The following is a 12,533-nucleotide window of genomic DNA, read 5'->3' as shown; positions in this document are numbered from 1 at the left end:
TCTTTAGAGGGTTTGTTTGTTTATTTTGGTTTCATAAATTTTACAGTTTCCATTTAAGTTCTAAAATATCTTGTTAGATTGATCCCACGTATTTTGCTGCTGATGAATTAGGTATGTAATCCATTTGTTCATCAGTGGCATACTCAGACACATCAGAAGGCAACTGACTTGTGTTCTGTAGTCATGTGCTTTGTATTCCTTCAACTCTATCATCCTTTTTCTCATTTTAATCATCTACATGCTAAATATGTTTGAATTCTCCTTCAGTTCTTTGTTCCTTTGTTTTTTATTCTCCACTTGTTCCTTTTTATTGCATATATTTTTCATATCTTCAAATTAAAATATAATTACATCAATTCCCCATTTCCTCTTTTTCCTCCTCACCCCTTCCAGGTATTATCTCCTCACATCCTTTCAAAACATGGACTCTCTTTTTGCTATTGTTACATATATGTGTAAGTGCATAAATATATAAACCCAGGAGGAGATCACATCCAATAGTTGAGAAGCAATGCTTGATTGATTTTTAAAATTCTTATTTTATTTATTATTTTTGTATGTATATAAGAGAGAGGGGGAGTTCCCTGGTATGTGGGGATGAAAGTCTGGAGAGTCAATTTTCTACTTTTACTCTGAATTCTTGTGGTTGAACTCAGAAAAAAAGGAAACTCTGGTGAGTCAATTTTCTTCTTTACTGTTAATTTCCGTGGTTGAACTCAGACGTCAGGCTTATCCATTTAGCCACTGAGCCTATCTAGCAACTAAATAAATAGTTCCTGATAGCACATTAGGTAAATGATAAATAATCAAAAATCATAAGACTTAAATTGAAAAATCTCTTCAAATTCTTTGACAAGGGCCCTGTCCAATCAAATTCAAGGATAAAGGGCACACTCCACTGCACATAGGTAGTGAAAATGGAACATTTAGAAAAACCAGAACTCTACTTTATTGAAAAGTACACAAAATGATCAAATCTAAGGAGGGAAATAATTGATAAAATGAGGTGTAAGGAGCTACAGGCAACTGCGTTTTTCTGAGAGAATCAGAGCTCTGTTTTATGTGTAAGCTGCATTAGACTGGATCCAAGTGAGGGAAGGCAAAGCTGGTTTGGAGAGGTGTACCACACGCATGGTGTTTAATACAAAGAGCATCTCTGTCACACGGTGCCATTTCAATGGATTGCAGCCTAAACGGTGCCCCTGGAGTTGAGCAGTGCCACACATAAGGGCAGATGACTTTAGAGTTATGAAGGTTTTAGTTCGCATGTCGTCAGTGATCATCTTTTTTCTTTGAAGGGTCTCCTGAGGCTTACCTTCCCCTGCATTAGAAGTCCTTTGTAAAAGTTTACATTGTTTCAGCATTCTCTTGGGGCATCCATTTCATAATGTCTTATGAGAGTGGCTATCCTTGCTTATTGCCCTTCCTTATTCTTAGCCTGAACATCTTCCATATCTGTATCATAATTCTTAGAACAGGCTCAAGATTAGAGAAAGTATTCAGTAAATGTTTTGTGAACTAAAAGTAAATTATTCTCCATAAGATACACCCAATTGCCTTGTCTTTTTTCTTAATTTAAATTTGTTGTAAATTTAATCCACCGAGAATGCACTATTCTCCTATTTATTAAATTAAATATCTGCTTGAGTGCCATATTAAAAATTAAGCTTAGTTAAATCCCAATTTCCTGTCTTCGTTATATAAGTTGTTCCTTGCCACATCTCATATTAACTTGGTTCAATGGCTAAATCGTAATTACCATGAATGCTTAATGATCACTTTCCCATCCTGATACATCAGTAATGATGCTTACAATTTAAAGTGCTTGGAGGTTAATTATAAATGTTGAGACTTTGCCTCCCCTCTGACTGGGGATACATTCTTATCCATAAGGACGTGACGTGTGCTCCAGAACTGCACAGAAGGAAGGAGAGCCTGCAGAGGCTCACCAATCAATCCCTCGTGCCTGCCCGTGTGCTCCGTTCACCTTTGGTATTTCCAGAATTTCAACTTTAACATCAATGGTGAAGAAAATTGTTTGAACTGTGATTCCACATCTGATGTGAATGTCTAAGGGCAGCCAGCGTTCCCAGTCATAGTGGGCTTCTCTCTCACCATGTGCCATCTTCATTAATATAATAAAACCTTCCCAAAGCTGCAGCATGCTGAACCTCTGTCACTTCACAGATTCACCATTCATTTTAAGTATCCCTGTGACACTGTCAAAGTTAACTTATAAGCCTTTAGTCTGCTGTCATGTGTCACATTCCCTCCTCTGTTTGCTCATAGCTGTGCAGGACCAGAGAAAATTAAATGGTTGTTAAAACATTTAATTTCCATGTGTTAATGAACATGCATATAAAATATGTACATCTGCTTCTTGAATTATTTATTCTAATAATTCTAAAAATTCTAAAACTATATGGTCACCAATACCTAAAGCAGAAAATGAGAATATAGTTGATCTTTTACAGTATTATGTGTTTTGACAAGTATAGCCAACATGTTAATAGCCTTTGTCGTGCCTGTCAATAGCAGGTCAGAAAATAGAATTTTTATAAACCAATTTCAGATAAGACCTATAAATTCAGCAGAAATGGGTAACTACTTTAAGAAAGGAAGCTTATAAGTCTCCCAAATCAGAGACTGGAAGGATCTGACTTTAAAATTCTCTAAAATAGATTTTGGGCAAAACCCAACTCAAATAAAAGATGGATGTAGTCTTCTTGTGAACTATTATTTGACTTCTTTCTCTATCTATAGTAAACTAGAGGTTCAATAAATATTTGACAATAAGAGTGAACTGAATAAAAGGATATAGTCACAACTATGATTGAAAACACAATTTTATTCCATCTCAGACTCTTAGGAGGAAATAAAATAAATCAGATGTCTTTACAAACACACTCCTGAACAGAGACAAATAATATCATAACTTTGTGGGCCACTTTATTACCCTTTTATTAGGTATGAATCCTACACTTTCTCATAAGTACTAAAGTGATATTAAATCATGACTGAGTTCTAATTTTAAAATGAAAAGCATAAAAATATTTGAAAGTTAGAAAATTGATGTTTTTTAAAGAGCAACTAGCAAATAAAAGTGGAATGTGTGTTTTTGATGGTTAAATTGTTCATAGATATTATTTCACTCTATTTTTTAATAAAGATACTCATTTCATTGCACTTAACACACTTCAAGACCTGCAATAAAAACTGATGGGTAACTAGGGCAGAGTGTGCTGAAAATGTGGAAATGCTTACTTTCTTCAGAGTGCAACTTAGTTGAATGTGCGTATTTCTTATTAAATAGATCATGGTTTCTTTAAATATCTCAGGCAATGTGTTGAAAGAGGAAGAACCAATAATCTGTTACTTGACAAACCATCTTCTCCTTTCGTTCAGCTTTCACTTCTTGTAACACAGATGACTCACTCATATTAGACCAAAGGATCCGTTAAGAAATCTATTTCCAGGCTGGAGAGATGGCTCAGTGGTTAGGAGCACTGACTGCTCTTCCAGAGGACCCTGGTCTAATTCCCAGCACACACATGGTAGCTCACAATATCTGTAATCCCTATTCCAAGGGATCCAACACCCTCACACAAACATACATGCAGGCAAAACACCAATGTACATATAATATCAATAAAACTATTTTTAGAAAAACAACTATTTCATTGCTTACCTTCAATTCAATTTTATAAAAGTTTTTATCACTTTCTTGTTTGTATTGTTTGTATTCATTTGACTTGAGCATTTTGTCACAAGAGTAATAACTCATCCATCCGCAAGTAACCTTTCTTTGCATTACTTTCTTAGAACTCTGAACTGTGCTGTTTTGAATCCTGAAATGTTAAAAACCACCAGATTGCTAATTGCTTTGGATGCTGTGAAAAATAATTACTCTACATTATTTTTGATATTTAATTGACAGTGTAATGTGTTTAACTAAAGACCTGCAATAAACTATTTCTAATTACTGAGGGTGGTGGAGTGGAAAAGTAGGCTGTAAAACTTTACAAGGGAAACAATGTTTCTCCATTATCTTCAAAGTCCTTGTTGATATGACATTCAAAGACACAAAATTCCATTAAATGGAAACCTCTGGGAAGCTTGGAGGGGCTTTGGGGCATTTCTATTCATGATGAAATAAAGCTTTGTTTTGAATTGCTGTTTTTAATAGGTTGAGCTTTGATGGATATCAGCGCTAAGTTTACCATATTTTTACTAACTTTGCCTTCTGTTATCAAACTTTTAAAAGAAAGATAACAGGGACACTAAGATGATTAGTCTATCACTGGTCTTTTGTTTTAAATATTTTGCTTGTTTAAGATGTTCAGCTAAAACCTGTGAAAATTTTCTTTGTCATTGACATACACCATACAGATCACAATGGTGTTTTAGTTAATGATGAAATGTACATACAAAGATGATTCTATAAGATGACAAAGGAGACAAAATGATCCATGTTGCCCAGTGAGAACATAAATATCTTTATAACATATGTTGTGCATTCCTCACATATATGTACGGTAATGCTACCATCAACAAATCCACTACGCTGTCACTCATATAAACAAATAACACATGTAATTCTTCAAGGTTTGTAATGCAGAATAAGTGATTGCTAGCGATTATTATATTTATAAGTCTACATGTATCCTTATTTTGATACATATAAATACATTATATATGTAATATATATATTAAATTTGCTAGAAGCAATACATATGGAGAGAGTTAATATATGTTGACATTTTCTAAGAAATTGTATGCATGTTATAATCTGATATGTCTCTTGTTCATATGTGTTTTGATTCTGCCAAGAGCTCATTTCCAGTGACTATCAACTGTATTATAATAACAAAGTTGTCTCCTGACTCATTTCCCAGAAAGTACCCCTGTTGTCAAATCTCATATAGCTGTATGTAATTATCTTGAGAATCTAGTCCTGTTTTCAGCTTCCAGGTTAAGAATGTTTTCAACCAACACCAGATACCTTGGACCTGGTGTAGGAAACTCTTTTGTTTAGAAGTGAATGTACACGATGTGCACCTTGAAAAGATACACAGTTGACATTGCATTGGCTCTGGGGTAATATTACTAATAATTAGTAACCCTTATTTTCCCTTCATGGTTTCTAGTAAAAATAATACCTCACCATCTTCATTTTATTAAATTTTGGGATTATAACATTTCAGTTATGTGTATTTTCCAGAGCATCACTATGAGAAGCGATGTGTTTCAGGGAATGTAAATTATTTTCAGAATTTCAGGAAGTGAGAAGGGAAAGACGGAAGGAGAAAATGCTGGGCTGGTGTGAAGCGATAGCCCGGAACCCTCACAGAATCCCCAACTCCACGCGGACACCAGAGACCGCAGGGGATGCTGCAGATGCCTCTCAAACCTCCACGCTGGTGAGTGGAAAGTTATTTTACCTTGAAGTAGCTTGCACATAGATAGGATGCTAAGATGTTGATGAGATGTGAGCCTGTACGTTTGCAATAGCGTTTGCTTTTCCAGTATGTTCTTCTAATCGATTCACTCTAATTGATAAAAATGTCACCATATTGCTATAAATAAAAAATCTCATATGTTAAATTTAATAAAATTAAGCAGCTATTTTTTTGTGTGTGTGTGTGTGTGGTCTTGTGGAATCACTGTAGTTATTGGAGTGACCTGAGAGAAATAGTTGCTGGGTTTAACAATACGAGATGGAATCACTGGAAGAAAAACATGTGCAGCAAATATGTTAAGCAAATGTGAGCAAAGAATCAAACCAAAGTGGTTTGCATATTTTTAAATATCTGATTAAAAATAACCATTTTCTGTAAAAACAATTTAAAGACTGAATCAGTAAGCCTGCCTTTAAGCTTTGTTTTTCACTGTGAGTTTAAATATTTTCTCTTAGCTAAACAACATTTCCCAGTAATTTGAAGAGATAATCCATTAACAAAAGGAGTTTAAAATAACCTCTTTTTTTTTTTTGGACTTTGGCTATAGCACTCTACATTTTAATTTAAAGAAGGAAAATTCCATTTGATATCTTTTAAATCATTAGTTGCATAGACCTTATTGAAGGCTTATCATTTTGTAAGACTGGAAGTATCTTTATTGACCTACCTGTTAGTTGATGAACATAGAATTAAATACAACTGAAAATTTTTAGATGCGTTCTTTTTGTTTTGGAATTATTTGTATTTTCAAATTATTTTACCAGTGTTGTCTGTTTGAGGTGCTGTAACAGAATGTCTAGGACTTGTGATGTATCAGCAGCAGAAACTCAAAGTTGTCAAAGATCCGATGACAAAAATACCGTCATATTCATATATGTCAGCAACGGACACATAGAACTCTGGGAAATCAGTCTTGTGAAATTATAGAAACATCTCTCATTTCATTCTCATATTTTATCCCTTTTCTTTCTTAATTATTTTTTATCCTTGTAGAATTTCACATGATGTATTTGAGACAAATTTACATGACAAATGCATACAGTATTTCTATACAAAGCTGGATTTAGTCATGTGTTCAATGGATAAAAGTCTAAATAAAATATATCTTCTGTGTTTTGTTAAAGTGGCTTTGAGTATCTAACCTCTCTTTCTCAGATTAATAAGTCAAACCGATAGAGAATCTTGAGCAAACCCTTCACATAGCTTTCTCTGCATAAGCAGTACTGTCTGACATGGGCTTCCTTTCCTAGATAGGCATAGTGGCTCAGACTTGTTAATGAACTTCCACAGCTGGTAAAGGATTGCCAAAGCTCAGCTCTCCCAGGAAAGGCTTTCCTACTGAACCACTTCTTAGATGTCATTTTCTTCCCAGTCAAATAATTTTAGTAAGAAGAAAAAAATACCCAACTACCAATATAATCAAACCCAGGAATTAAATATATACTATATCAGGCAATAGCCTCTAAACGCCATAACATTATAATCAAATCCATTTCAGACATATAAAAATTAAACCATTTTCTTTCTGTCAGAGCATGACATATCTTGGGTTGTTGATTACACCTGTCTTTGGATGCTGCTTTGGATGCACACAGTCTCCTTAGACGTCAGAAGAAAGAGGAAGCTGAAGTACTGTGCATGTTAGCCACTAGAGAGTAGCTTTGAAGGAATGGACATTTTTCCATTGGCCAAACCTGAATGTCAGAACTCAATTAAACTGTGACAAAAGGTGGTAAATATGTGTCTGTGTGTGACTAAGTAAAGGAAATGGAGTTAGTGAGCACTCAGTGCATCACTCAGAGCCCTCTCTCTGGTTAAGAAGTAACCATGCTGTGTTCCACTCTGTCTATTCTCTAGGCTAATAGCTCAGAACTCTTCCCATCTTAGTATTCATATCAAGTTCAGGACCTTTGATTAGTCATTGCTGAATGGGGACAGTTTGGACCATGACCAAGTTATTCGCGTTTTCCAGCTCACTCCAATTTATGTTCAAATTATGTAAGACTAAAATGCACTTCCCATTTCAAATAGACCATGGGGTCAAAAGTCATTTCAAATAGTTTAAGGCTCATATTTCTGGAATCAGGCCACTTTTTTCCTATTACTGTTCCCTGAATTCTTATTAGAGTTTTGATCTGTTTGCTTTCCAATAGTCTTGATGCCTAGAAAAGTTCCTTCTTAAATGCCCTTCCTCCTCTTCTTCCACTTTTCTTTTTATTGGAAAGTAGATGAAAGGATTAACCCTTAACACAACCGTTGTCCAGAAATGCTTTATTTTGCTAGGAAGTTTTACTGAGTGCTAGGCTGTCAATCATTTCCTATTGCTTTGACTCACTGTATTTGAGATCTTTTCTGTGCCTTTATTGTTTGCATTACTCAGTGCTGTGCTCTTGAATTCGATGTAATGGCCATATGTCAATATGATGACATAAGATTTGGAAGATGACACTTACTTTGTTTATTAAACTCTGGAGTCTTCTGAGTTCTTTTTATTCCTATGCACATGTAACAACTTTTGTAGAGTCAGTAATAAGTGCCATATATCATAAGGTTTGCTTTCCAGTCAATACATATTAGGCATCAGAGATACATTCCTAGCTGTGCTGGATAGTTCTTGTCAACTTGACACAGGCTGACATCATCTGAGAAACTTAATTAAGCAAATGCCTCCAGAAAATCTTGCTGCAGGGAAGCCTAGAGGGCATTTTCTTAGTGACTGATAGAAGAGGGCCCAGCCCACTGCGGATGATGCCAGCCATGGGCTGGTGGTCCCATGCTGTATAAGAAAACAGGTGGATGCAGACCAAAAGCTGTAGGATCTCCACAACACAGGGCAACAACAGGATAAGCAAGTAAAGTCCCAGTGAGGACCCAGCATTGAGAGTGTTTAGAAACTAGAGGCCTCAAACCAGACCAATGACTCTTTGTTGGGAATACTCGCAAGTAACGATTATAAAGGAAGAGTCTACAGTGTGACTGATCATGTCACACTGCTACTTCCAGGATGAGACTTTCAATTTTTTTCCCTTTTTAAATTTTTTTCATTTTTTTCTCTTAAATTTCCTATTATTTGGGTGGCAGGTGCAGGGGCAGAGGGTAGACATGAAGGCACGGGAAATGAATGAGATCAAGATACATGATATAAGAGACAAATAAAATAAATTAAAAATTAAAAGAAAAAAGACAGGCTGAATAAGCCAGGAGGAGCAAGGCAGTAAACAGCACCCCTCCATTGCCTCTGCATCAACTCCAGCTGTGGGATCCTGCCCTGTTTGAGTTCCTGTCCTGACTTCCTGAGTTGATGACCAGTAACACAAAAGTATAAGTCAAATAAACCCTTTCCTCCCCAACTTGCTGTTTTGTCATGGTGTTTCATCACAGCAACAGAGCAATGAGTAAAATATCAGCTCAAATAGAAATCTTGTGAGAACACCATACAACTAACTAAGAGTCTTTACCTTTGAGATCTTTGTCTCTATCATCTATTTCCCAGTCATTAAGGAAATCATTTAACCCTTGGTATGTGTTATGTTGGTTACCAATACAGGTATTTAGGTAGTATAAAACTGCAGTTTAGTTAGAAAAAAAAATAACCCCAACAGCAATTATACCTAAAAAATAATACAAAAGTTATTGAGTCTGATGTTACAATACTGAAAATTTTAAGAGTATATAAACTTGGCAACTATAAGAAGTATAATCCACTTAAATAGAAGATGAAAAAAGAAAGAGACTAAATGGGACAAACAAGTCTGAAGGACACAACCTCAGTTCTGTCTTTCCAAAGCTCTATATGGTGGGAGATAGGGCTCCTTCAAGTTCAGAGAAGGGTCGTAAGGATCTGGTACCAAGGTAATAGAAGGAGATGTACTTTTCTATCCTTATATTTTAAGACAGGGGTATGATGGTCCAATAATGACAGTTCAGGTAATGTGAGAAAACCTAGCAACTGGACACCATTTCACTTGTTGATTTCAGCAGTCATCAGTGACACCAAGAGAAACAGGATAGACACAAAGGAATGAGTTATTTCTCAGCTTGATATACAGACCACATTAGCACCAGAAATAGAGAACCTTCCAGTAATATCAGTGACAAAAACAACAGCAATTTGAAGTCTTCCTGTGCTAGAATCTTTTTTTTTTTCTGTGCTAGAATCTTGAGGTGAACTGTAGAATAGATTTAGAACCGAGAGATATTAGTTTAGGAATGCACATGGAGAGCTGAGGATGGGAGCTTTATTAGACTCTGACATTGCAAAGCCTTATCTCCATAAATGATTGCTTTTACTCATGACTCAGTCTGTTATAGGTCATTTGACTCAGTACCAACAGCAACAACACACTGGTCTTTCATATCCCTTCCACGCTATGCTGTCACTCTATTGAAAATAGAGCTTTGCCTTTCTCAGAGAAGGGACACAGCATGTGTGGTTGGTGGTGAAGATGTGTGGGTATAAAGATGATGTAGATTGTGTCTACCCCTGACTCCTTTGGTTAGAAATCATTGGCGTGCACAATACATTTGAGGAACTATTATTTGCAGACATAGCATTCAACTAGGGAAGGCCAAGTGTATCAGTGTATATCATAGATACATTTCTTCCTTTGGTGGTGTTGCTTTTGAACTTTCTATTTTGTATAACCAAGGTTTTGCTATTAGTTTTCTGCTGTCAGAGTATTTTAAGCTTCTTGGTGAAAATTATCACTTACATAGAATGATGGTGATAATGGTTGGTTGTTATACTGCAGGAAATTTTCTAAACATTTTATACATATTCCTGTATCTAATATTCACAAAAAGCTGATGAGGTAGGGATAATCAATATTGTTATCTTATGGATAGAGAAACTGAAACACATAGAAATCTATGAACCTATCCAAGTTGATCTTTGTAATAACAAGTGGAGTTGAATTCCCAACTATGCTTGTATTCTAAATATAGAAAGCCATTCCATCACGTTTCTTTCAACTTGTAGGAAGGACGTAGTCATTATTTAAATAATAAATATTTGGCTTCAGAAGAAGACTACAGTGTCTCCTTGAGAGACTATTGGCAGTTAGAGCTTGCTGGGGGAGGGCAGTCATTCCCCTCAGTTGCATAGCAAAGGGCAAGTCAACCCTTGCTTCAAAATAACTCAGCCCACTCACACTCATGCTGGAGCGTAATGTTCCAATTAAACGCAAAGACCACACCCAAGAAGAGAAAAGACACGAAAATGAAAGGAGAACACGGTGAAAAGAAGGAAGGGATGAGAGAGGGGGATAGGGATTGAAAAATCCTAAAATTCACTATAGAATTATGTGAAACCGTCAACTATTAAAAAGAAGACTGCAAATGAGAAAATAAGTCACTATAGTGTGGCATAAGATTAGCAAGGAGAGCTCCCAATAGATCAGCCCCACTGTCTCCGTGGGTGGGTGCGCCCCTCGTGGTCCTGACTTCCTTGCTCATCTTCTCCCTCCTTCCGCTCCTCATTGGGACCTTGGGAGCTCAGTCCAATGCTCCAGTGTGGGTCTCTGTCTCTATCTCCAACCATCACCAGATGAAGGTTCTATGGTGATATGCAAGATATTCGTGAGTATTGCTATAGGATAGGGTCATTTCAGGTTCCCTAACCTCAGCTGCCTAAGGAACTAACTGGGGACATCGCCTTGGGCTCCTGGGAGCCACTCTAGGTTCAAGTCTCTTACCAGCCCTAAAGTGGCTCCCTTAACTAAGAATTGTGCTTCCTTGCTCCCCTATCCACCCTTCCTTTATCCCAATCATCCTGTTTCCCCAAGTTCCCCCCATCCTCCCCTTCTCACCAAGGCCAGCTGGACTATGACTGAAAAAGCATGGGATAAAACCGGACTCTCTGAACATGGTGAACAATGAGGGCTGATGAGAAGCCAAGGACAATGGCACGGGGTTTTGATCCTACTTCATATTCGGGCTTTGTGGGAACCTAGCCAGTTTGGATGTTCACCTTCCCAGACATGAATGGAGGGGGGAGGACCTTGGACTTTCCACAGGGCAGGGAACCCTGACTGCTCTTTGGACTGGAGAGGGAGGGTGAGAGGAGTGGGGGGGGGAGAAGGGTGGGAGGAGGGGGAGGGAAATGGGAGGCTGGGAGGAGGGGGAAACTTTTTTTTTCCTTTTCTCAGTAAAAAAAAGATTAGCAAGGTATTTCTTTTATTGATATGTGCATCTATTAAACGAGTCCATGCTCTGTGTTGACAGACATGTGAATATGGAGATTTTTGTAGCCACTTTCACCACTGAATTTTTAGTAACTGACATGACTGAAAAGGACAGGTTGTTCTCTTTTGATTTACAAAACATTCCCATAACCTGCTTTTCAAATTCAGAGTATTAATTGAGCTTAAAGTTTTTCAAAATGAATAAGAACCTTGTAGGAGTTGGGAGATTGTTCTTATAAAAAAAAATACTCTCTCGAATTCACCATAATGCAAAGGAAGAGGTTCATTTTGTACAGCAAACAGCAAGGAAATGCTTTTAAATTTATTGTGACACAGTTTCACTTGCTAAAATCAAAGATGCCTTATACCAACTGCACCCTTAAGCAATTTAGTGAATCGAGTCAGAATTCTAATATTAAATTTAAAAATGAGAGTGAAGATCCAAAGAATCAGAAATAAGAAGGTGGCTACTTTTATGAGGACTGCAGTTGGAAAAAAATCTATAGAAGTCAATGCAGGAAGATTAAAAACTGTCACTTCAGATGGTCAGCAATGGCTCCAGAGAAAATGACTGACTCTACTGTAATCAATGATTATTCTTTGAGGTTATAACTAGACTTCCATTAGAAGAAGAAGAAAGTGTCAGTCCATGATAGAGGTGCCTGGCTGCTTCGAAACTTCTTTTCATCATTTCAGATCACATTTTCTCGTCTACTGTAGAGAGATGGGTCCTGGCTTACAGGGGTGCTGTTGCTCTATAAACCAATTATAAATTTAAAATGTTACAATATAATATGTTTAAAAACCTTAGTAGGTGACCACCATAGTTTAGCAGTATGGTGCACTGTTGGGTGACCTCTGCTTAGCTGACTGGATACTGAGCTTCCCTACT

General features: G+C 36.8%; 1 protein-coding gene across 7 annotated transcripts in view; it reads left to right on the top strand.

Moving 5' to 3' along the window:
- Marchf1 (membrane associated ring-CH-type finger 1) overlaps positions 1-12,533 on the top strand; it is an 803,748-nt gene that overhangs the window by 469,578 nt on the left and 321,637 nt on the right. For 2 of the 7 annotated variants that reach the window (XM_041674950.1, XM_041674948.1), the window contains exon 2: positions 5,272-5,420. The exons of the other annotated variants lie outside the window; for them this stretch is intronic. In XM_041674950.1, the coding sequence (XP_041530884.1) occupies positions 5,310-5,420 (111 nt within the window). In that variant the 5' untranslated portion in view covers positions 5,272-5,309. The remainder of the gene's footprint in view (positions 1-5,271; positions 5,421-12,533) is intronic. 7 annotated transcript variants of the gene reach the window in all.

The sequence above is a fragment of the Microtus oregoni genome, unplaced genomic scaffold (assembly GCF_018167655.1).
Source record: "Microtus oregoni isolate MIOR12 unplaced genomic scaffold, Mior012 000025F_ref0000491, whole genome shotgun sequence".
NCBI classification, from domain to species: domain Eukaryota; kingdom Metazoa; phylum Chordata; class Mammalia; order Rodentia; family Cricetidae; genus Microtus; species Microtus oregoni.
The sequence above is the reverse complement of the archived record's forward strand: the minus strand, read 5'-3'. Positions and strand labels throughout refer to the sequence as shown.